Raw genomic sequence first — 26,748 nt, forward strand, 5'->3', positions numbered from 1 at the left:
ACAAGTAGGCAGAGAGGCAGAGAGAGAGAGAGAGAGAGAGGGAAGCAGGCTCCCTGCTGAGCAGAGAGCCGGATGCGGGGCTTGATCCCAGGCCCTGAGACCATGACTTGAGCCGAAAGCAGAGGCTTAACCCACTGAGCCACCCAGGCGCCCCGCCATTAATGTTTCCGAACACAGTTTTCCATTTTGTTTAACTGCAAGGTATTTTTTTTTTGTTTGTTTCTTTTTTAAAAGATTCTATTTATTTACTTGACAGAGATCACAAGTAGGCTGAGAGGCAGGCAGAGAGAGAGGGAAAGCAGGCTCCCCGCTGAGCAGAGAGTCTGATGCGGAGCTCGTTGATCCCAGGACCCTGGAATCATGACCTGAGCTGAACACAGAGGCTTTAACCCACTGAGCCACCCAGGCACCCCCCTTAACTGCAAGTTTTTAAGGATGGTTCCTAGCTGTTACTTTTTAGTGGAGGTGATTGTTACCAGAAATTTAATTTGGTTTGACTTTGCATGTTTTATTATAATGCTAATTCTTGGCTTAAATACTATTAAACATTGTTTTATTTTCTAGAGAGAACACTAGGTTGAAAGAATACCCTGAAAGCTGGGCGCCTGGGTGGCTCAGTGGGTTAAGCCTCTGCCTTTAGCTCGGGTTGTGATCTCAGGGTCCTGGGATCGAGCCCCGCATCAGGCTCTCTGCTCAGTGGGGAGCCTGCTTCCCACACCCTGCCGACTTTTGCATACTTGTTGTGATCTCTCTCTCTCTGTGTCAAATAAAAAAATAAAAAAAAAAAATATATATATATAAAAAGAATACTCTGAAAGCTTTTTGTGCTGTCAAAATAAAAAAAGGAAGACACATGATTCCTTCATAGCAGAAATGTTACTTGAAATAAGTCTATTCCTAAGTTTTAGAAATCTGTTAACAGTGTTTGTATTAGAATTTATCATCTAAAATACTCTATTAACTTCTACATGTAACAGTACCTTTATCCCCTTTGTAATGTGTGGGGATAGTACCTTGATACTCTGTGGTTGTAGCATGCATTATTTTTGTTCAAGGTACTGGTTACAGTGATGATTGCAAAATAGTGATTTTTTGGAATTCTCTTTCCTTCTACATTATTGGCTGATACTTGTTTTTAAAGAAAGGTTTTTCCTTTCCCCCAACGCTTTTATTTAGTGTCTTCTTAGATTTATGGATTCATTTTCTTCTATGTGTTATCATTCATTAGTGTCATAATTCCTATTTATGATCAACCAGATGCCATATGATCAACCATATTTAGCCATGGAAGCAGTGAGCTATTATGTTTGAATCATCTGTAGAATTTTTTCTAATTATATTATCTGTAGAAAAATAGGTTTGAGGGACACCTGGGTGGCTCAGTCTTAAGCTTCTGCTTCCAGCTCAGATCATGATCCTGGCATTCTGGGATCGAGCCCTATATCGGGGTCCTGCTTGGCGGGAAGCCTCCTTCTCCTTCTCCCACTCCCCATGCTTCTGTTCCCTCTCTCACTGTGTCTCTATCAAAGAAATAAACAAAATCTTCAAAAAGAAAAAAAGGAAAATAGGTTTGACTTAAAAATGGCCTTTTGGGGGTGCCTGGGTGGCTCAGTTGGTTAAGCAACTGCCTTTTGCTCAGGTCATGATCCTGGAGTCCTGGGATTGAGTCCCGCATTGGGCTCCGAGCTCCACAGGGAGTCTGCTTCTCTCTCTGACCTTCTCCCTTCTCATATACGCTCTCTCACTCTTTCTGCCTCTCAAATAAATAAATAAATAAATAAATAAATAAAATCTTTAAAAAAACTTTTAAAAAAATGACCTCTTGGATAATATTTCTTTAAATTTATAGGGACTTATCTCTTATTCATGCTGTGGTTAAAATATAGCACATTTTTACAGACCAGTAATCATTTTGGAACCAAATTACTTGGTTGGCTGCTTCCCTTTATCTTATTACAAGGTTTTAGTAATCCCTTCCTCTAGTGGTGGAAGATTACTTTAAAAATTTTGGGGTCGCAATCATTTCCTGTTTTGGGGGTCTAGGGGCAGGGTGGTAGGCAGTGAATCTTTAAAGTATGGTTTGTTTTATCATTATAGGTGTTGAAGTCTGTACTGTATATAATGCTTCTGCTAAAAAGGGGCATATAACCAAAAGCAAATGCAATGTAGTTGACAGGACTCCTCCCAAAGAAACTGGTGGAAGGAGTGCTGGCGGTGTGACTAAAACAAGTCTTGCTAAAATGCCTGGGAGGAGTCAGACCTGGTACTGATTTTAGAGGGCTTTTTTTTTTTTTTTTTAAACCCTGAAGAACATTTCACTTATTTTCTTAAGAAGGTTTTATAATATTTGTCTTTGTGTGTAGAGACTTCTGTGAAGTCTTGCTGTGGAATAAATTTGGGTGGCTCAGTGGGTTAAGCCTCTGCCTTCGACTCAGGTCATGATCTTGGGATCCCAGGATTGAGCCCTGCATCAGACTCCTTGCTCAATGGGGAGCCTGCTTCCCCCTCTCTCTCTGCCTGCCTCTCTGCCTACTTGTGATCTCTGTCAAATAAATAAATAAAATCTTTAAAAAAAATAATTTTATTTAATAACAATGTAGTCACACATAATTCTTTTCTTTATATGCTAGTGGATTATTATTAGTTCACTGTTAAGTTGCATGAGTTTTATTATGTACCTTAAGCCCAGTGCTCTGCACCCCTGTTCTGTATTAGAAGTAGGGTCTGACATAGCCTACGCCAGTAACTTGGGTTTAGGGAATCTTTCCTTCCAAAATGCCATGCTGGTGTTTAAATACATTTTAGACCACATCAGAAATTTTTACCTCTCATTGATTACTTGGTGAGTGGAACTGAATGTTTATAGGTGAAAAAATTTATGTGAAAGAAACTTCTTCCTATAATTAGTATGATTGAAGATTGGGTATAATACTGAAATATTTATGGATGAATTTATGTCTGGGTTTGCTTCAAAATGATATGTTGGTTAGTGAAGGGGATGTGAAGAGGGATTTTAGGTGAAATAAGAATACCTTTGAATGGTATGATCATAGCAGTTAGGAGAGGGGTCCATGGGGATTTATTCTATTCTCTCTATTTCAATATGTTTTTGAGATTTTTTTTTAAATAAAAAAGCTAAAACGTAATTGAACAGAAGATCTTCAGTCGGTGATGCTCCCTTTGTCATTTGGGGGGTTCCTTGGGAGAATTAAGCTCCAATGCATGTAGTCTGAGTAATGAATTAACTTTTCTCTTGTGTAGAATGGTGTTACTTATGTGCTATTCTTGGGAGAATTGAGAAAGTAGTAGTTCTTTTTGTGGTTCCTAGTGAGGAACATTGGCTGAGAAAGACTGGTTGAGGATGCAGAAATATAGAATTGTTCAACCTTGTACTGTTGTGTAATTTGATATTTCTTTGCCTTTTAAGTATAAATTTTTAACTTCAGTTTTTGAACATGGTCAAAAACATGTTGTTAACATGTTACCCTATACTAAAAGTGTTGGAAAATGTGGTTCTCTTTTCTGTTAGGTATGGTCTGAATGTACAGCCCATTCAGAGAATGCACCTCGCTGTGGTTGCCTGTGGTGAAAGACTGGAAGAAACTGTAACCATGTTGAAGTCAGCTATCATTTTCAGCATCAGACCTCTTCAGTTCCATATTTTTGCTGAAGATCAACTACATGATAGTTTTAAAGGCATAGTAAGTATTCGAGACTTTGTTAAGACTCTAGAGATGAATATTTAATGATATACTGTCATAGAATGTTGTTTTATTCCTTCATTGAACAAAAATATTTACTCGGTACCTAACTGCCCTCCTAGAGTTGGGCTGCCACTCCATCTAAGAGTCCAGATCTAGGTATAAGAGGAAGGTTTGTTTTCAAAAAGAAGTACATTGTTTAAAGTCCTTTAACAAGCATGGAGGTTTTATTTCATTGACTGTAGATCTAGGATGATTTGACTGAAAGTCCTATGACTTAATTTCATTCCCATCATTGGCTTGGGAGTGCCTCAAACAAAGTGAGCACAAAGATTTTAATTTTGTTTTCAGGGGTGGGAGCTCTAGATTGATGGTATGGAAGGAAGTGGCTTTTTGTTTTGATAAGAAAGTTCATTATTTTGGTTTTGTATTAGTTACAATCAGTTTGGCTATATTGGCAGAAAACCCAAACTAACAGTGTATTAAACAAGATAGAAGTTTATTTCTCTCTCACATAAGAGTAAGCAGTCTGTGGTATATGGTAGCTCTGTGTCTTCAGGGACACTGGCTTCTGTCTTATGACTGAGCCATTTTAATATAAGACGCCTCCTTCATGCTCCAAGGGGTCTACTCACTCTTCAGCTCTCACACCCATATTTTAACCAAATAAGGGAGAAAGGAGTGAAGAAGGCCAATCCTTTCCTACCCTCTGTAAATATTTTCTAGAAGTTGCATCTGACAGTCTTGCGGGTATCCTATTGGTCTAAACTTAATTGTGTAACCATACTGTTACAGCTGTTTGTGAGGGTTAAGAATATTCTCTTTAATCAGGACAGCTATGTAGCCTCCTAAACAATAAAAAAAAATTTACTGTGCAAGAAGAATAGAATAGATATGGGGGAAGAACTTTTAAGAAAAAGAAAAATCACCTAAAATCTCACTACCTTGTGTTCTGAGACAGTAGTAAAGATAATAATAGTGACTCTCCCCCTCCCCATTATCTCAGTTTATCTCTCTCTATACACTAAATTAAATTTCAAACTGATTTGGTTTTTATGTTTGGTCTAAATATGTAGAGAAACATTTATTTGATGTTTTCTAAAGTTAAAGTAGTTCAAAATAGTGAATGAAAAATACTACTTGTGACCTCAAGTCTTTCAGTTTCCTAACAAAACCTTTGAGTCCAAGGGGTATTAGGCTTTACTTAAATATATCTAGTGTCTGTATTTTTTTTAAAGATTTTATTTATTTATTTGACAGAGAGAGAGAGATCACAAGTAGGCAGAGAGGCAGGCAGAGAGTGTGGGGGGGAAGCAGGCTCCCTGCTGAGCAGAGAGCCTGATGCTGGGCTCGATCCCAGGACCCTGGGATCATGACCTCAGCTGAAGGCAGAGGCTTAACCCCCTGAGCCACTCAGGCGCCCCAGTGTCTGTCTGTGGTTTTTAAAAAATATTTTATTTTTAAGTAATCTCTACACCAATATGGGACTCAGACTTAAACCCTTAGATCAAGAGTTGCATGCTCTACCGACTAAGCCAGCCAGGTGCCTCTGGTGTCTGTATTTTTGATAGATGCTTTTGTGAGCTTGATCTCTTTGGATTGTTTTTGAAAATATTAACTGAGGAATTACTCTTGTCTTAAGAGTTCAGAGAACAGCAACAGATTGCTAGGGAACTGTGGAAACTTTTGGCAGTGTAATAAAAAAATGAAATTATTGTTTCATCTTACACACAGCCTCAGTGTTTTGTTCAAATCTGGCTGAGTGATTACTTGTGTAATATATACTGTATTTAAAAAAAAATTATGTAATTATTTGCGTGGGGGTAGGGCAGAGAGAGAATGCTCAAGCAGACTTCCCACTGAATGTAGAGTATATTGAGGGAATATCCATCCACATTAAAAATACACAGATAGACAAATATTTTCTAACCAGTTTCATATTGGTCTGATTTTAAGTGTAGACATTTTTTAGTATACACACTCTGGTAATAAAATTAGTGCTTAATTTTTTTGAGTTTAATTTATCCAAGAATTGATAGGATTTATGTATCAGGTAAAGATGAGGTAGATGAACAACATGCAAGGCTTTCAGCTTTGTGATTTTGTGGTGGTTAACTTTCATTGTGCCTCCGATCTTTACCGTGGAGTCTTCCTAGACTATTACTATATTAAATCAAGTTGTTTTAAATTAATTGATTAAATTATTTTAAATTTATACTGAATTATTTATATGAATCATATGGTCTTATAAAATTAATTAAATTATACATTACTATATATTAATTATATATAATTATATATTACTATATATAAAATTTGAATGTAAACAAATGGCGGGAAAGAAGAATCTGATTTTCTCTTAACTGTGTATAGCATAATATCTAATGTCTTTAATTTTTAGCTTTTTAAAATAATCTAGTGGTTTATAATTTTACAGTGAAACTTGCAAATGAAATAATCTAAACTAAGTTTTGTTTTTTTTTTAATAGCTTGATAGCTGGTCATTTCTGCAGACATTTAATTATTCATTATACCCAATAACTTTTCCAAGTGAGAATGCAGTGGAATGGAAAAAGCTTTTCAAGCCATGTGCTTCCCAGAGATTATTCTTGCCAGTAAGTTTTTTCTCTAGTGATTTTTTTTCTTTTTCTAATTTTGCTTCTACACACATGAATTAATGAAGAGTTGCATATAAATGAGTTAAATAAACATATACATGTAAATTTTCCCTTTCAACATTAGGGAAAAAACTTTCAATAGAACAAATAAAAGCTACAAAGAAAACATCTGTTAAAAATGAAAAATGTAAGTAATTTCTTTGGAAATACTATTTCTTACATTTTAACTTACTCAGGTGCTATAAACTGTTTTACTTCTAAGAAGAAATTGAGGTTATCAGATGTTACTGGAGCCAGGGGCCTCTTGCCAGCAGAAATTCAGGGGCAATATTACCTTCTTATTACCCACTGCATTTGTAATTTGGGAAGTGAAGTAGATTGTAACATTAAATAGTTGTTTCTATCTTATACCAAGCCACATTACCCTTTACTGGTTATATTTTAACACAGACCCAAATTTAAAGCATGTGAACTCTAAGGGGAATGAGAATGATTTATTCAGTGGAGCTGTTCTTTGGTAGTGTTCTCTGGTGATAAACTCTGATCTTTTTTTTTTTTTTTCTTTATTTGACAAAGAGCACACAAGCAGGGGGAGCTGCAGGCAGAGAGAGGGAGAAGCAGGCTCCCCACTGAGCAGGGAGCCTGATGCAGAGCTTGATTTCCCAGGACCCTGGAATGATGACCTGAACCAAAGGCAGATGCTTAACCAACTCAGCCACCCAGGCGCCCCAGATTATTATTATTATTATTTTTAGCTAAAAATATTCAGAAGCAAGGTTATCTGTTCATTTTGAATTGATTTCATCTACATCTATAGTAGTTGAAATAATGAATTTAAGAAGCTCACAAGTTTGGGGAAAGTATATAAATTATAGGGGAAGAAACTTTAGCTCCTTATTATTCTTAAGGGAACAAAGCAATTCTTAGCGTATTAAAATATAGTTTACTGAATCCAGGTCATCAGTAAGATTTAAAGTTATAATTTTGAGGGGCGCCTGGGTGGCTCAGTGGGTTAAAGCCTCTGCCTTTGGCTCGGGTCATGATCTCAGGGTCCTGGGATTGAGAGCCCCGCATTGGGCTCTATGCTTGGCAGGGAGCCTGCTTTCCTCTCTCTCTGCCTGCCTCTCTGCCTGCTTGTGATCTCTCTGTGTCAAATAAATAAAATCTTAAAAAAAAGTTATAGTTTTGATCACTGAGTTTGCCTAACTGGTAACTTTGTTTCCATGCATAAAAAATTTGGATCCTAGGATCTTTCTCAGTCTCTGTTGCCGTTGTAAGAGGCACACAAATAAGGGATTAGGATGGGGGAAAAAAAAAGGCCCCAAAAGTTTTAGATACTTCATATAGACTTTGTAAGTTTAAAACACACAAAAAATTTTTTCACCAGAGATAAACTATTCAGCCATTTATTGAATTTCTAGTAAGTGTCACACCTGGGATTTTCGCATCAGTTTGAGAAGGGATTTGAGGCTGCTGTGCATATTGTAACAAAATGTAGCTCTTCCCTCAATAGTTTATAGTCTAGTCAAACAGCAAAGCTGTATATAATAACCGCCTCTCCCCCAAAACAATAATGAGTAATTGGTATTTATAAATGTGCCAAACAGTAGTATGGCCAAATGAGAAAGAGGATGGTTTGGTGTTTCTTGGACTGACAATCTCTAATGCAGTAAACAAATCATGTATTCTCTCTCAGAGTCTCAGTTTCCATGTTTATAAAATGAAAAGATTGGACCAAAAATATCCAAGTTTACTGCAAACTCTAATAAACTTGGGATTCCAAAGTTCATGCTGAAATTCTAGCTTTAGAGTTTGTTCAGACTTTCTACAGACTTTCTGTTTCTGAGTCTTGATTTCCTTATTTTATTTTATTATTTTTTTTAAATTAACATAGAATGTATTATTTGCCCCAGGGGTACAGGTCTGTAAATCATCAGGCTTACATATTTCACAGCACTTAATAGCACATACCCTCCCCAATGTCCATAACCCAGCACTGTCCCTCCCCCCCAGCAATCCTCAGTTTGTTTCCAGAGCTTAAGAGTCTCTTTTGTCCCTCCCAATCCCATCTTGTTTGTGTCACTCCCAATCCCATCTTGTTTCAGTTTTTCCTTCCCTACCCCCCACCAACCCTCCACCCTGCCTCTCAAATTCCTCATATCAGAGAGATCATATGATAATTATCTTTCTCTGATTGACTTAGTTTGCTCAGCATAATACCCACTAGTTCCATCCATGTCCCTATAAATGCAAGATTTCATTTCTTTTGATGGCTGCATAGTATTCCATTGTATATATATACCATATCTGTTCCATTCATCTCTTGATGGACATCTAGGTTCTTTCCATAGTTGGGCTTTTGTGGACATTGCTGCTATAAACATTCAGGTGCACGTGCCACTTCAGATCACTACATTTGTATCTTTAGGATAAATAACCAGTAGTGTGATTGCTGGATGGTAGGGTAGCTCTATTTTCAACTTTTTGAGGAACCTCCATCTGTTTTCCAGAGTGGTTGCACCAGCTTGCATTCCCACCAACAGTGTAAGAGGGTTTCCCTTTCTCCGCATCCTCACCAGTATCTGTCATTTCCTGACTTGTTAATTTTAGCCATTCTGACTGTTGTGAGGTGGTATCTCCTTGTGGTTTTGGTTTGTATTCCCTGATGCTGAGTGATGTTGAGCACTTTTTCCTGTGTCTGTTGGCCATCTGGATGTCCTCTTTGCAGAAATGTCTGTTTATGTCTTCTGCACATTTCTTGATTGGATTATTTGTTCTGTGGGTGTTGAGTTTGGTAAGTTCTTTATAAATTTTGGATACTAGCACTTTATCTGATATGTTATTTGTGAATATCTTCTCCCATTCTGTCAGTTATCTTTTGGTTTTGTCGATTTTTTGCTGTGCAAAAGCTTTTGATCTTGATGAAGTCCCAATAGTTCATTTTTGCCCTTGCTTCCCTTGCCTTTGGCGATGTTTCTAGGAGGAAGTTGCTGTGCCTGAGGTCGAAGAGGTTGCTGTAAAACAAAATTTTTATGTTGAATCACTGTAGTATCACATTTTATAAATTGCCTTATTTTCTGTCGAGAATCTGTACTGAATTTCTGGTATATAGTAATGAATGGAACAGATGGGTTTCTTCTTTTCATAGAGCTTATTGTCTGATGTGGGAGGCAGGGATTAAACCAATACAATATGATGTTCAATAAACAAATGTATTACTGAAAAAAATAGTACATGGTGACAGAGACCTAAGGTTACAACCATTTCTCTTTGATTTTGTTCTGTATTATTAACAAGTTTAATTGTTGATGTGATATGAAATTTTCCAGATCATTTAGTGATATAATCTGTTAAATGCCTAAATGAAATTTGAGACACTAAACAAAAATACTTGAAACCTGTCAAACTGCCCTCTATTTCACTGTTAGTTCTGTATCTTTTTAACTAGATTTGAGTAAATTGGTGCTTTATTTTTCTAAGTGATAGTTTTTTTTTTTTTTTACTGAGTTTCTCTTCTTTGAAATAGATTGATGAAAACAACTAATGTAAGCTCTACCAACTCCTTCCTCCAAAAGGGACCATAGAAAAAATGCTGATATGGCTATTACTTAATGTCTGACCTTATGTCTAATCTCCAGTTGGCAGTGGTTCCTAACAGTTAACAGTGTTTTCCAAGTCTGCTAACAGTATAGTAATCTGTAAACACACATTGTTTCGTGGTACAGAAACAGCATGTTGATAAAAAAACAATTTCCCTTACTCTTCTGCCCCCAAAAGAGAGACAGATATACATACGTACCCTTTCACTGGGGTCTTTGAACAAGTGAATCTTCCCTACTCTGGCTCTGCAGTCAAACCACATTTTCCCCCCAGTTTGATATTAAATCAGCTGATGGGGGAATGGGGGTGATTGCAGATTTATAGCTGCTCATTAAGGTGGTGGCTTAACCTTAGCAGAAGGAGGAGGCAACAATTTTGAAAAGGAGAACAAGGAGCAAATGCTTCTCTTTATATTCTTAACTGAAAAGATTTAGTTTAATCTAATAATTGAGTTAGTTCTACTGGTATGCTGATACATGCAGTAAATTTAAATTTGCAGGAGTTGGATTCTAAATTTTGTAGGTAAGACAGAAATAAAAAATTTTCCTTAAAAATCCCTGTAGAAGACCCATTTAGCATGTGTCAGAAGGTAATAATGTAGCCAGTCCTTATTTCTAAACACATCTTGTCCTCACCCTTGCTAAGTATGTGCACATTTACTTTGATTTGTTGGGAGACAGTAAATAAGAAAATAAAACAGCATGGATTCCCGAGCTGGGTGGTCTGTATTGCAGTTTTGGCTCTGTCGTTTACTAGGTAAGACCAAAGGACACAAAGATGCCAGCCATTAGTGTATGGGCCAAGGGAACAAATTCAGAAGATCTTCATTTATATTGGTTTATTTCTGTATTTATTTTAGGAAATTAAGATTCAGGATATAAATTCAGCTAAGTTAATGTTAATTCCCATTATAAGAAACACTCTATCTCTGATCTTTGAGAATATTGCTTTTATTTTATTTATTTTTCTAATTGTTATTATTTAGCTTTTTGTCCTGATTTGTTTTTATAGCTTTTGTTTTCTGAAAGTTCATATAAAGATTAGCATTATTTCTCTATATATACTATTATAAAAAATGACAGATTTAGGAAAGATTACTATAAAAAATTGATGTAAATTAGCTTATCTCGTAGGTATTTATTTTATAATTAAAGCCTTTTATGTTTTATATTAAATAAATAGAATTATAATTAATGCTTCAAATATCTCTTCTAATAGTTAATCCTGAAAGAAGTTGACTCACTATTGTACGTCGACACTGATATCCTTTTTTTACGGCCTGTTGATGATATTTGGTCTTTACTAAAGAAATTTAATTCTACACAAATTGCTGCAATGGCGCCAGAACATGAAGAGCCTCGGATAGGATGGTATAATCGCTTTGCCAGACATCCATATTATGGAAAAACTGGAGTAAACTCTGGAGTTATGTTGATGAACATGACTAGAATGAGAAGAAAGTATTTCAAGGTAAGTCACTGATATAGGTAGTTGATTAACAGTTCTCTACTTTCCTTCCACAAATTGTTTGGTTTCCAATTTAGTTTTGTTTTATTAAGAACTTGATGAAACTACTCAGAATTTCCCACTTATTTAGAATAATTGGAAAAAAGTATGTTTTTAGTATTCTATTTATTGGAGCATTATGGCAGATCAAGCCAGATGTCCTGATAATGAAGTAAAATAACAGTGTATTAAGTAGCGAATGTCATCTTTCTAGCTTGATACTCTAGGTCATAGTTGTCATTCTGTAGTTGTGCAACTGTAGAACATCTTGGGGTGACACATAGATGTGAAGAGCTTAAGACTCTGGATCCTGTTGGCCAGGTTTAAGACTCTAGGACTTTGAGTAAGTTTTGAACATCTCTGGTGTTTAGTATTCTCATCTGTGAGATGAGGATGGTAGATAAGATCACTTACATCATAGAACTTTTATAAGGATTGAATTAGAACAGTGACTAACGCATTGTAAATGGGAGCTGTTTGGGGCTATTAAAAAAAAAAAAAATTCTTGAGGCACCTGGGTGGCCCAGTTGGTTAAGTGTCTGCCTTCAGCTTAGGTCATGCTCTCAGAGTCTTGGGATCCAGCCCTGTGTTGGGCTCCCTGCTCAGAGGGAAGCCTGCGTCTCCCTTTCTCTCTGCCCCTCTCTCCTGCTGTGTGCTCTCTCCTTTTCTCCCTCTCTCAAATAAATAAAATCTTTAAAAAAAATATTATTGCATGTTTTTTATCTCTCAAATTGTGGGGCCAGTGGAAGAATCAGGCTATCTAGATTCTCTGTGCATTCTGAACACAGGAGTATGTTGTATGGCTTACCAATTTTATGTTGAGTTTTATATCATTGTAGTTTGTGGGCACTGGAGTCAAACTGTCTTTATGTTTAACCTTGTCACCTGTGCATTTATTTAACCAATAGCCAGTTAACTTTAAATGTCAGTTCTGTCAACTGAAAAAATAGATGATAAATGGACTTGGGTAGGTTATCAGTTTAAAGGAGATCCTTTTAAAATACTTAGCACATCTCTTCAACAGATGGTGCTGGGAAAGCTGGACCACTTTCTCATACTATACACAAAAATAATCTCAAAATACACTTGATCTTAGCCAAAAGGCCGAGAAGCGATAAAAATAATCTCAAAATAGATTAAAGATCTAAATGGGAGACCTAAAACCATAAAAATCATAGAGAACAGGTAGTAATTTTTGACATCAGCTGTAGCAACATTTTTCTAGATAAGTCTCTTGAGGCAACGAAGACAAAAGCAAAAATAAACTATTAGGACTACATCAAAATAAAAAACCTTCTGCACGGCAAAGGAAAATCACCAAAACTAAAAGACAACCTACTGAATGTGAGAAGATATTTGCAAATGACATATAGAATAGTTAGTATCCAAAATATATAAAGAGCTTACAGCACCCAAAAAGCAAATAATTGAAACAAAAAATGGGCAGAAGACATGAACAGATAGTATTCCAAAGAAGACATCCAGATGGCAAACAGACACAGGAAAAGATGTTCAACGTCACTCATTATCAGGGAAATGCAAATCAAAACTATAAAAATACGACTTCATACCTGTCAGAATGGCTAAAATCAAAAACAACAAGAAACAAATGTTGGTGAGGGTTTGGAGAAAAAGGAACCCTTGTCCAGTGTTGGTAGGAATGCAAACTGGTGCAGCCACTATGGAAAACAGTATGAGATGCCTCAAAAAAGTTAAAAATAGAATTACAGTGTGATACAGTAACTTCACTATTGGGTATTTTCCCAAAAAATAGAAAAACACTAATTCAGAAAGACACATGAACCCCTATGTTTATCACAGCATTATTTATAAGAAGCATAAAATTATGGAAGCAAGCAACCCAAGTGTCCACTGATGAATGAATAAAGAAGATGTGGTTATATACCACATATATACCTACATATACACATATACATGGTGGACTATTACTCAACCATAAAAAGGAATGAAATCTTGCCATTTTCAATAACATGGGTGAAGCCAGATGAATGCTAAGTGAAATAAGAGAAAGACAAATTCTGTATGATTTCATTCTTATATGGAATTTAAGGAAACAAGTGAACAAATAAAGAGACAAATGAAGAAACAGACTCTTGACTATAGAGAACAAACTGATTGTTACCAGAGGGTTTGTGGGTGCAGAAATGCATGGAATAGGTGATGGGGATTAAAGAGCACACTTAGGATGAGCACTGACTAATGTATAGAATTGTTGAATCACTATATTGAATACTTGAAACTAATATAACGTGTGATTATTACATTGGAATTAAAATGAGAAATGAAAATAAAATGCTTAGTGCAGAGCATGGCATGTGGTACGCGCTTAAATGTTAGCTAAATACATTGGCTTCTTAGATACCTGTATAGACTTGCTGTTTATCCCTTTACATCTGGTTGGGGCTATATTAAACATTAAGGAGTATTATATCTTTGATGATATGAGAAAATATGTGTATGTGTACATATGCATATATATTTATCAGATATTTTTCTTATGGCTTCTGGTAGCCCAGACTTCACACTGTTATTCATTACTCCTCTTGTGTATCTTATTTAAATCTTGGCCTCATTTAGAGTTGTTTCCTTGATTCATCTTTGGTGTAGGCATAATAACTGCTCGTAGCCTTGCCCACACCTTGATGTTTCAGTGTTAGGACTGTTTGTACCATCATTCTTATTTTCTGTAGATTTAGTAAGCCTAGTTTTTTTGTTGTTGTTTTAGCCTTCTCATTTTCTTGATGAAATCTTGATTTTATTTCAGTTTTGTGTGCTTTTCAATTTTGAATGCTTTAATGAGGCTAGTGTAACCTCTACTCTTGATTCACAACATTTCTTCAACTACCCAATTGTTACCCTATATTGTTAATATAGCTTGAGTTGTACTAAATAAAACTGGCATAATAACATGAATTCCTCCTATTCTGATTGTTAGCCTATGCACAGTAATATTATACCAGAAGATGGTGCTGTAAGATTACCTGCTAAGGGATAATATGACTTCTCAGTAACTCTTCATTTGAAATTCATAGAATTATGAGAAGTTTACTGTTGCAAAGAACCTTAGAGATAATGTAGTATAACACCATTATTTTTTAAACATTTCAAAATTATAACTCTGTAGTTCAAATCTGTGATTGTCTTTTACTTATTTAAATGTCACTCCTAAATACTGCAATGTTTTCTCCCCCTTCTTTTTTTTGTGTGTGTCATGGCATGTTCTAAAATCAACTAGAGCTGTAGATATGGGAGTTGAAATCATTTCTAAACTTTGAACTTTGTTTTCATCTGTGTGTAATTAGACTTAATGAAGAAGACTATGAGAGGCATGATTATATTATACATTAATTCAGTAGGTGCAGTTTTCTTTACACCTACTATCCCTGTGTTCCAAATAATCCTGTTCTTGCCCAGTGGGAGCAACACAGATTTGCTTTATTTTCAAATATTACTATATTTATGATTGCTAAGGTGTTTCCATAAAATTTATTTTGATTCCTTTTTTCATATATATGTCTTTGTTTTTCCTGATTGTTTTCCAGACTGTATCTGTAACAAACATTGCCTTGTTTTTTCCTACTAATTCTGTAATTTTTGGCTCTAGTAATATAACTGATTACTTATAGTAACTTTCTAAACTGTTTCTTACACATCTGTGAATGTTGACGCATGGTTCTTACTGCATGAAAAGCTGTAAGACTACCAGTGGCCATATTTTAAATTCTTAATTTGCTTTTCTGTCACCCAGTCCCTATCATTCATGACTGTTTATTTCCAAACTGATGTATAAAAGTTGTATACATCACAAATTAAAATAGTAAAAATTCTACTTTTTTGTTGTTTCTCATTATGCTGGGATCATGACCTGAGCTGAGGCAGTTGCTTAACCAACTGAGCCACCCAGGTGCCCCTTGTTATTTATTTTTAAAATACACTTAACCATGGGGCTCAAACCCACAACCCTGAGATCAAGAGTCACATGCTCTACTGATAAGCCAGCCAGGCACCCCAAATAAGGCATCTTGAGGGTACTTTTCTTGAATATTTGGTGTGTACTCTGTTTACATCCTGCTATATATTACTTTGTAATCTTTGTTTGTTTTCTCTACCTACTGAGAGCAGAATGTGTGTTTTGTACAACTTTGTATTGGGAATATTTAGGGTGGGATATGACATGAGTAGCAACTTAATAGATAATTACTGGCAGAGGATAGATGGAAGTTTTAGAAACTGGGCCCTTAGTGAGTTCTTTTTGGAAAGAGATGGGGCACCTAGGTGGCTCAGTGGGTTAAAGCCTCTGCCTTCGGCTCAGGTCATGATCTCAGGGTCTTGGGATCGAGCCCTGCATGGGGCTCTCTGCTCTGCGGGGAGCCTGCTTCCCCTCTCTCTCTGCCTGCCTCTCTGCCTACTTGTGATCTCTGTCTGTCAAATAAATAAATAAAATCTTTAAAAAAAAATATTGGAAAGAGAACATTTCCATGTCCATGAAGTAGACATGGTGGTTATTTTTACATATTTGCAAAATGTATGTCATGAGGACTTTTACTCTATTATATATATAGCTTATGAGAACAGAGTATCAATGGACATCTTACTAACAAGGATAGAACTTTTCAGAGATTAGTGCAATAACTGATCTTTGGAAACTGACGAGTTCCCAGTATCTACACTGTTGGAACATGCTATGAATAGCTATCTATCAGTTTTATACTTATGTAAAGATAGACTCATAATGATAATTTTCAAAAGCATACATTATTCTAAAGTAAAATTAATTGACCTTAATATGTGTACATTTTGGTGGCAGGTTTGCTAAAATTAGTAAATTAGAGCTACACTTTCCTTTTTAAAAATTACAAAATGGGGGCACCTGGCTGACTCAGTCAGAGGAATATGTGACTTGATATTGGGGTTGTGAGTTCAGGCTCCACATTGGGTATAGAGTTTACTTAAATAAATGAATAAACTTAAAAAAATTAAAGAATTGCAGAATGATATTAGGCTTATAAAATTTTAAATAATTCATTGTATGTAGAATAAAAGAGAAAAGTCTTCCCTTACATACCACTCTTCTCAGTTTCATTTCTTTGCCCAAATGATATTACAAACTTTACTATACATTTTTAAGACCCATTAGGAAAATGTTTTGAAACAGATGTACATGTACATAAGCACTTAAATAGAAATAGTTTTATACATCTTCAGTTTGCTATTTTAACTTAGTAAATATATAATTGACTGGTTTTTATGTCAGTACAGAGTCTGTCACACTTTTAATGTGTATATGAGATAGCAGAGAATGGATGGTTTGGTTTTATTATTTGTGTGTACTAGTATGAGCATGTAGTTATATGGCTGGAATATATCATATTTTAACTTATACTTTCCTGACTATACTGTCAGTTTGGAAAAATTCTATTTTCATTTATTTTTTATTTTTATTTTTTAAAGATTTTATATGTTTATTTGACAGGCAGAGATCACAAGTAGGCAGAGGCAGGCAGAGAGAGAGAAGGGGAAGCAGGCTGCCTGAGCGGAGAGCCTGATGTGGGGCTCAGTCTGGGATCATGACCCGAGCTGAAGGCAGAGGCTTTTAACCCACTGAGCCACCCAGGGGTCCCTATATTTTCATTTAATTTTTGGCCATTTGTTTTCTCTTTTGTGAATGGCTGTTTGCCCATACTGCTTGACCATTTCTCTACTTAAAAAAATTTTTTTCTAGGGGCGCCTGGGTGGCTCAGTGGGTTAAGCCGCTGCCTTTGGCTCAGGTCATGATTTCAGGGTCCTGGGATCGAGCCCCACATTGGGCTCTCTGCTCAGCAGGGAGCCTGCTTCCTCCTCTCTCTCTGTCTGCCTCTCTGCCTACTTGTGATCTCTGGCTGTCAACTAAATAAATAAAAATCTTTAAAAAAAAATTTTTGTTTTCTATAACCTGAACTCTTTTATATGTAATGACTCTTTTTAAAAAAATTTTATTTAAATTGAATTTAGTTAACATATAGTGTGTTATTAGTTTCAGAGGTAGAATTTAGTGATTCATCAGTTGCATTAACCCAGTGCTCATTACATCAAGTGCCTTCCTTATTGCCCATCACCCAGTTACTCCATTCTCCCACCCTTCTCCCCTCCGTCAACCCTCAGTTTGTTCCCTATAGTTAAGAGTTTGTCTCCCTCTTTTTTATCTTACCCCCTCCCATATGTTCATCTGTTTTAAAATTTCGTGTATAAGTGAAACCATACGGTATTTGTCTTTATCTGACTTATTTCACTTAGCGTAATACACTCGCTCCATCGATGTAATTGCAAATGGCAAGATCTCACTATTTTTGATGGATGAGTACTATTCTCTCGTAGATGTATACCACATCTTCTTTATTCATTCATCTGCCAATGGACATCTGGACTCTTTCCATAGTTTGGCTATTGTGGACATTGCTGCTCTAAATGTTGGGGTGCAGGTGCCCCTTCAAATCACTTTTTGTATCCTTTGGGTAAATGCCTAGTAGTGCAATTACTGGATCGTAGGGTACTTCTATCTTTACCTTTTTGAGGAGCCTCCACACTGTTTTCCGAGTGGCTTCACCAGCTTGCATTCCCATCAGTTTGCATTCTGCATTAGTATAAGAGGGTTCCCCTTTCTTCACAACCTTGCCAACACCTGTTGTTTCCTGAGTTGTTAATTTTAGCCATTCTGATGGGTATGAGGTGTTGGTATCTCATTGTGGTTTTGATGTGTATTTCCCTGATGTCAAGTGATGTTGAACATCTTGTGGCCATTTGTATGTTGTCTTTGGAGAAATGTCTGTACATGTCTTCTGCCCATTTCTGGACTGGATTATTTGTATTTTTGGGTGTTGAGTTTGGTAAGTTCTTTATGAGATTTTGAATACGAGTCCTTTATCTGACATGTCATTTGTGAATATCTTTTCCCATTCTGTAGGTTGCCTTTTAAAGGTTTTGTTGATTGTTTGCTTTGTTGTGCAGAAGCTTTTTATCCTGATGTAGCCCCAATGGTTCATTTTTGCTTTTGTTTCCCTTGCCTCTGGAGACATGCCTCGTAGGAAGTTATGGCAGCTGAGGTCAAAGAGGTTGTTGCCTGTGTTCTCCTCTAGGGGTTTGATGGGTTCCTGTCTCACATTTAAGTCTTTCATCCATTTTGAATTTATTTTTCTGTATGGTGTAAGAAAGTGGTCCAGTTTCATTCTTCTGCTTGTGGCTGTCCAGTGTTCCCAACACCATTTGTTGAAGAGACTGTCTTGTTTCCATTGGACATTCTTTCCTGCTTTGTCAAAGATTAGTTGGCCATAGAGTTGAGGGTTCATTTCTGGGTTCTCTATTCTGTTCCATTGATCTGTGCGTCTATTTTTGTGCCGGTACCGTATTGTATTGGTGACTTTAGCTTTGTCATATAGCTTGAAGTCTGGAATTGTGAAGCCTACAGCTTTGATTTTCTTTTTCAACATTTGGCTACTTGGGGTCTTTTGTGGTTCCATAAAAATTTTAGGACTGTTTGTTCTAGCTCTGAAAATACTGGTGGTATTTTGATAGGGATTGCATTAAATGATTGCTTTGGGCCGTATAGACATTTTAACAGTGCTTGTTCTTCCAGCGCATGAGCTTGGAACATGTTTTCATTTCTTTGTGTCTTCCTTAATTTCCTCCTTCATCCATCCTTCCCTCTTCCTTTCTTCCTTCCTGTCCTTCCTCAGTTCCTTCCTTCCCTCTTTCCTTCCTCTCTGTTTCTTTGTCTCTTTTTTCTTTCTTTCTTCTTTCTGTTCTTCCTCAGTTCGTTCGTTCATTCGTTCCTTCCTTCCTTCCTTTCAGAATTTTTACTTATTTATTTGACAGAGAGAACAAAGCAGGCGGAGTAGCCAAGAGAGGCAGAAGGAGAAGCTGACTCTCTGCCAAGCAAGGAGCCCCTTGCAGGGCTTGATCCCAGGACCCAGGGATCATGATCTGAGCCTAAGGCAGTTGCTTAACCAACTGAGCCACCTAGGAGCCCCCCTAACCTTCTTTCATCAGTGTCCTGTAGTTTTCAGATACAGATCTTTTATCTCTTTGGTTAGGTTTATGCCTAGATATCTTACTGGTTTTGGTGCAATTGCAAATGGGATTCATTCTTTGATTTCTCTCTCTGCTGCTTCATTATTGGTATATAGAAATGCAACAGACGTCTGTGCATTGATACTATAACCTGCAACTTTGCTGACTTCCTGTATCAGTTCTAGCAGTTTTTTTGCTTGTCTTTTGGGTTTTCATGTCTGTGAAGAATGAAAGTTTGATGTCTTTTATAATGCTTCTTTTCTAAACTCATTTCTTACCATATTTCATTGGTTCTCTTGGATATTTTAGGTTATATAATTGCATTTAAAGCTAGTGTTATTGCTTCTCATCCAAAATTTTTGTAGTAGGACTTTTTCTTTAACATCTAAGGATTGTTTCACCCCTTTGATTTTTTTTTTTTCCTAAGACTGCACTAGACCTTGTAATTTGATCCTTCGTTGATTTTTTTTTTTTATTAATTATTTTTCTTAACATATAATGTATTATTTGCCCCAGGGGTACAGGTCTGTGAATCTTCAGGCTTACACATTTCACAGCACTCACCATATCACATACTCTCCAAATGTTCATAATCATTTTTTTCTTTGAATATGTACATTTATATATATTTTTATATATTTATATTTATTATATTTGAATGGAAAAAATTCAATGAAGATTTGAACATGGCATGGTACAAGAGGTCCACCGGCCCTGTCTGTTGAATGTGTTGGTTGTCTTTGTCCTTGTACAATTCAGAGTTCCCTTTTCAGATGCTAAGAATATTTAGTTAACATGCTAAATGACTTATTTCAGTGTTGTCCTTTCCATAAAGTATCTTCTTATTATTTCCTTAGGTAAAACTTCCTTCAGTTATTTTCCAGAGTGTTTTGGTGTTCTGAGAAACTTCACACAAGAGTAATAAAATTATAGCAGATAATATTTAGTTTAAATATATAGCTTTTTCCCCTTTGGAATTCTCTCTTTTCTTTTTCTTTCTTAAAAGATAGATTGTTTATATTCCCATTGTGTTTATTATGTATCCTAGAATAGCATATAACAGTGTCTTTCAGACTGTGTATGAAGGATCAGTTTTTTTGTTTTTTTAAAAGATTTTATTTATTTATTTGACAAAGAGAGATCACAAGTAGATAGAGAGGTAGGCAGAAAGAAAGAGAGAGACAGGGATGCAGGCTCCCTGCTGAGCAGAGAGCCCGATGCAGGACTCGATCCTAGGACCCTGAGATCATGACCTGAGCCGAAGGCAGCGGCTTAACCCACTGAGCCACCCAGGCGCCTCTCAGTTTTGTTTTTTAAATTTAGTTTTTCCATGAGGCAATGCTTTTGTAAAAATGATATGTTACTAGAAAAATATTAGATTAAATAGACATAACATTCTGTTGAGTTGCTGTAAAGGTTTCTAAATGTTATTCTTAATTTCTGTACTTAACATTGTGAAGCATTTTATTTTATTTTTTTTAAAGATTTTATTTATTTATTTGACAGACAGAGATCACAAGTAGGCAGAGAGGCAGGCAGAGAGAGAGAGGAAAAGAAGCAGGTCTCCTGCTGAGCAGAGAGCTGGATGCAGGGCTCCATCCCAGGACCCTGGGATCATGACCTGAGCCTAAAGCAGTGGCTTTAACCCACTGAGCCACCCGGGTACCCCATTGTGAAGGATTTTTAAAATTCACTGTGCACACTGAAAACTGTGCGTTGAGGAATATTGGGTTAAGTCTGAAGAGTTTAAGAATCAAATTAATTGGAAAGACTTAGTATTCAGCTCCACTCCTTCTCATATTTACAAGATTCAGACCCTCTTTCAACTTGGTTGTTTCCTTGGGTATTTGACTTTGTGTCTTAAAATAATGAACTTTGAGCAACTTTATAGAGGTTGAAAAGGCACCTGATGAAATTCATAATCTGTTTTTGATTTACTGGTTTCAAATTGATCTCTTTGAAATGTCAATTATGAAAGATTGGCTAATCAGTCTAAGAGTGATAGTGATCCTGGTAACAATAATAGCTAACACTGAGATGTGTCATGTGCCAAGTACTGTCCAAGTACTTTGTATGTTAACAGGTTGAATCCACAATAACTGTGATATAGACCTAGATACTATGTCTAGACATATGACATAGGTACTAAAACAATCTGATCTGCGTTTTAGGATGAGATCATGGTCATAGTACTTAAAACTATCATCTACAAAGTACTTAAAACTATCACCTAGTTTTTCTTTCCCAGTCTTTCCTGACTTTTATTAGTTTTATTACTTCTACATGCAGCTTCAGATACCTTCTTTTATTATCTTTCCTACTCCCAAATGGACAGTCCTAATTACATTAGAGTCACTTGGTTTTATAACAGAAGAAGTTTGCATTTCTTCTTGTTGCTCTGTGATACTGAGGGAAGAATGGGGAACTGCCATTGTGCTGCCATATGAACCATGGAGGCCTGAAGATCTTCTCAATGTATTTACCAACAGAATGACATGACAACTGTACGGCTGCGATGGGGAGATATACTTATGCCATTGCTTAAAAAATACAAACTTAACATCACATGGGGGGATCAAGATCTGTTGAATATCATCTTTTTTCATAATCCAGGTAATCATTTAAATTTCTTTAATTCTTCCCATTTGTAAAAAATCATAGGTATTATTTAGTAAATAAAGAAACACATTTAATTTTGGCTTATATTTGTGATTATCACTATGTTTAAGACAGAGTAGAACTTCTTAAAAAACTTTTCTTAATATTGTTTTTGTAGGAAAGGATCTAAATTTTAAACATTTTTCACTATTTTAAATCTTTTCCTGTAAGAGCTGTGTGTTTAAAATTTTTGCAGAATGTTAATTCTGTGGAATTAGGGTTATTTGCTTCATTGTTTTATTTTTCTTCACATAGAAAGCCTTTTTGTTTTTCCGTGTCAATGGAATTATCGACCAGATCATTGTATATATGGAAGCAATTGCCAGGAAGCAGAAGAAGAAGGAATCTTTATTCTTCATGGGAACAGAGGTGTTTACCACGATGATAAACAACCAGCATTTAGAGCCATTTATGAAGCACTGAGAAATGTAAGAATGTGTTTTTTTCTTTTTTTAACTGTCTATGTTGAAATTCTTACAAACTTAGAGTATTTGCAAGAATAAACAAAGAATTTCCATATCCTTTACTCATGTTCATTAGTTATTAACATTTTACCTCATTTGATTTATCATCAGTTCTCTTTCAGTATAGATATGTTTTGTTCTCAACCATCTGAATGTAAGTTGCACACATCATGCTCTTTTACTCCTTGAAGATTTTAATGTTTTCAGTAAGAACAGGGATGTTCTCTTATTAAGCACAGTACAGGTATCAACTCAGGAAATTTCATATTGATACAGTACTTTGATGTATATTCTCTTTTGATATAGAACAGTTTCTCAGTTTTTGTCTTTTATGACATTGGCATTTTTGGAGAATAGAGCCTCTTTATCTTTTTTCTTACTAGAATATTCTTAATATTCACCTGTCTATTTCCTTATGATTAGGTTGAGAGTATTCCCTCCTGGTCAGAGTACTGTGTAAGCCCTGTGAGCTTCTCAGGGTATCACATTCATAGTCACCTTTGTCTACCTGCCTTTCATGGGTGATGCTGCTTTTGATCACTCATGAAAAATGTTGTTCAGTTTCTCTACTATGTAGTTGTTTTTCTTTTTGTGAGCAGTCTGTGGGGAGACTCTTTAAAATCCTATAAATATCCTCCTCTTCAGAATTTCTGTGCTACATTTAGCATCCATTGTTGATTCTTGTTTAAACCAGTCTTTACTATGGTAGTTGCAAATTGCTGACTGTCCAGGCATAGTTGTCCTTCTCTGTACAATTTTGGCACTAAGCATTCTCCTGTAAGGAAGAGCCATCCCCTTTTGCCAATTTATTGATCCATACATTATTAGTAAGAAATCATTGATAGGTATTTTTTCTTGATGATTTATAATGCATTATTGGTGTTGATGCTTAAGTTGTTTCCAGTTTGGCCATTAGAGTCCCTTTTGCCAAACTCGTGTGCCCATCTGACATATTCCCTTCACTATTTTGGGTACCTCCTCATTATCTTTTTCAAAAAATATGCTAGGCTCGACTTGTTTTACCTTCCTTGTCCTACCCTGAAATTACCTCTCTGTCATAGGAGCTCTGGTTTCTTTTAGAGGGCTCAGGGTGCTGGGCATGCTTATTGCTATAAGGTTGTCTTCACTTCTGAGCCCTTTCAGTGACAGGTAGGAAATATAAATACACAGCACACACACAACTTATACATACAATCATGTAGTTACACTGATGCCTCCAGTTCTGTTTCCCCAGAGTTCTTCCTGCTTTCTCTTACTCTGTTTTCATGTTTTATCGCCTTCCGCATTTAGAATCCTGACTCATAAAATGAAACACTTCCTCATTTGTGTAATCCTACAGTACATTTAAAATAATTTCAGAAATGGTCTAATCTTTGCTAAAAACCAACCTACTAAGAAAAGTTAAGGATTTGTTCCCATTATCTACCTGCCCCTTCCCCCCTCACCATGAGGGCATGTACTCAGTATTGTGTTCAGCAGTTACTTGGATTAGTTTTTTTTTTTTTTAAAGATTTTATTTATTTATTTGACAGAGAGAGATCACAAGTAGACCGAGAGGCAGGCAGAGAGAGAGAGAGGGAAGCAGGCTCCCTGCTGAGCAGAGAGCCCAATGCGGGCCTCGATACCAGGACCCTGAGATCATGACCTGAGCCGAAGGCAGCGGCTTAACCACTGAGCCACCCAGGCGCCCTGGATTAGTTTTTTTATCCTGCTTCTCATTGTGGTTATTTTATTAATTTGGAATACAGCTGGGTTTGTTTGTTTCAGTATGCTTTCAGTTTTAAAAAGTTTCTTCTCCTCCATCTTTATTGGTTCAACTTTAATTTGATAGGGTAAATGTTAGTATATTTCAAAAACTGAAAACTAAATAAGGGTTTACTCAGGGGTATCACTTTTTATTCACCCTTTCCACCCCAAATACCCTACACCATAGGTTACTGATTTCATTGTTTTCTAATTGATCCTTCCTGTAGAGATGACAGAGATATGTATATTTTGTAATCCACCTTTTCTTACACAAAGATAGCATATTGTTTATATTATTTACTCTTTTTTATTGTTTTTCACTTAAAATAGTCCAGAAATTCATGGATTTAAAATCACTTCCTCTTTTTTTAAAATTTTAATTCCAGTGTAGTTACCATACAGTGTTATATTAGTTTCAGGTTACAATATATAGTGATTCAGGGGCACCTGGGTGGCTCAGTGGGTTAAAGCCTCTGCCTTCAGCTCAGGTCATGATCTCAGGGTCCTGGGATTGAGCCCCCATGGGGCTCTCTGCTCGGCAGGGAGCCTGCTTCCTCCTCTTCTCTGCCTGCCTCTCTGCCTACTTGTGATCTCTGTCTGTCAAATAAATAAATAACATTTTTAAAACAAACAAACAAACAAAAAATATAGTGATTCAACAATTCTCTACATCACCCCATGCTCATCATGATAAGTGTACTCCTTAATCTCCATAGCTTGCTTCATCTATTCCCCTTCCCCTTCTTTATTTTTTTTTTTTTAAACAGCTATATTTGTACTGCATTTTGTGTATATACCAGAGTTAATTCAAGCAGTCCCTTAGTTTGAATATTTGGTAGTTTCCAAAATTGTGAACTGTGAATTCTAAATAATGCAGCAATGCATAACCTTGCCATATGTATATTTGTATTGATGGGATGTATCTTTAGGGTAAGTTGCTGCAAGTGGAATTATGGATTGAAGATATTGCCGATTTCCCCTACAGAGGGATTGTTTGAATTCCTGCCCATAATTTATGAGGAGGCCTATTCCCCAATAGCCTCATCAATGGAGTGTATTTTCAAGCTTTTAAAATTTAGCCATTCTGATAACTGAGAAATGGAATCTTAGTTTAGTTTTTGTTTGTTTACGATTTTATTTATTTATTTGACAGAGACAGACACATCAAAAGTGGGAATACAAGCAGGGGGAGTGGGAGAGAGAGAAGCAGGCCTCCTGCGGAGCAGAGCCCCATTCAGGGCTCGATCCCAGGACCCTGGGATCATGACCTGAGCTGAAGGCAGACACCCAATGACTGAGCCACCCAGGTGCCCCTCAGTTTTTTGTTTTTTGTTTTTTTTAGTTTAGTTTTAATTTGCCTTTCTCTTATAAATTAAGTGAACATCATTTTATATATTTAAGGGACATTTTTTATCTTTTTTTTGGTGAATTTTCTTTCAAATCTTGTACCTATCCTGTAGGTTTTAAAAATGATTTTATTGATGTATAATTTATATCTCACAAAGTTCACTCATTTAAAGTGTATAATTTAGTGGATTTTAACGTATTTTAAGAGTTGTGCAACCATCACCATGAGAGAGTTTTTCTGGTCTTTACTTCCCCTCTTTGTATAATGGGGACATTAGTCCTTTATTTGTGATATCTGCTGGAAGAGTTTTCTCCTAGTTCTACTTTGTTTATAGCATTTTTTGCCATTAAGAATTTGGTTTTTAGGGGCGCCTGCATGGCTCAGTTGGTTAAGCCTCTGCTTTCAGCTCAGGTCATGATCTCAGGGTCCTGGGATCGAGCCCCACATCAGGCTCTCTGCTTAGTGGGGAGCCTGCTTCCTCCTCTCTCTCTGCCTGCCTCTCTGCTTACTTGTGATCTCTCTCTGTCAAATAAATAGATAAAATCTTTAAAAAAAAAAAAAAAAAAGAACACCCATTTGTTTAAAAGTCTATCTTTAACCCAAATATTTGAGATATGGACTTTATTATATACTAAAGTTCCATTTCTAGTTTCTGAATTTTCTTTTTTGTTCCACTGGTTTGTCTAATTGTGCACTAATGTCACACTATTTTAGTTATAAAGGCATTGTGGTAATACTATGTTTTAATATCTGTTAAGGTTACTCCCTCTTCAGAGCCTGTTCTCAGTGTTTTCCTAGCTATTGCGTATTTACTTTTCCACAAATTTTAATTCATTAAACTAAAAAAACAAATATTAACTCATTAACTCAAAAAGCTTTTTATTGGGAATGGATCAGTTTCTTTCTTTCTTTTTTTTTTTTTAAATTTTTATTTCTTTTCGGTGTTAACAGTATTCATTGTTTTTGTACCATACCCAGTGCTCCATGCAATCTGTGCCCTCTTCAATACCCACCACTTGGTTCCCCCAACCTCCCACCCCCCG

General features: G+C 36.2%; 1 protein-coding gene and 1 pseudogene across 2 annotated transcripts in view; one reads left to right on the top strand and one right to left on the bottom strand.

Moving 5' to 3' along the window:
- The window catches only part of GXYLT1 (glucoside xylosyltransferase 1), a 54,407-nt gene that overhangs the window by 16,087 nt on the left and 11,572 nt on the right, over positions 1-26,748 (top strand). For both annotated transcript variants that reach the window (XM_045072975.1, XM_045072976.1), the window contains 5 exons: positions 3,530-3,701; positions 6,191-6,316; positions 11,138-11,389; positions 21,979-22,102; positions 22,403-22,575. In XM_045072975.1, the coding sequence (XP_044928910.1) occupies positions 3,530-3,701; positions 6,191-6,316; positions 11,138-11,389; positions 21,979-22,102; positions 22,403-22,575 (847 nt within the window). The remainder of the gene's footprint in view (positions 1-3,529; positions 3,702-6,190; positions 6,317-11,137; positions 11,390-21,978; positions 22,103-22,402; positions 22,576-26,748) is intronic.
- On the bottom strand, positions 12,425-12,541 carry LOC123390093 (annotated as a pseudogene).

The sequence above is a fragment of the Mustela putorius genome, unplaced genomic scaffold (genome assembly GCF_011764305.1).
Source record: "Mustela putorius furo isolate JIRA1106 unplaced genomic scaffold, ASM1176430v1.1 tig00537227_pilon_pilon_pilon, whole genome shotgun sequence".
NCBI classification, from domain to species: Eukaryota; Metazoa; Chordata; class Mammalia; order Carnivora; family Mustelidae; genus Mustela; species Mustela putorius.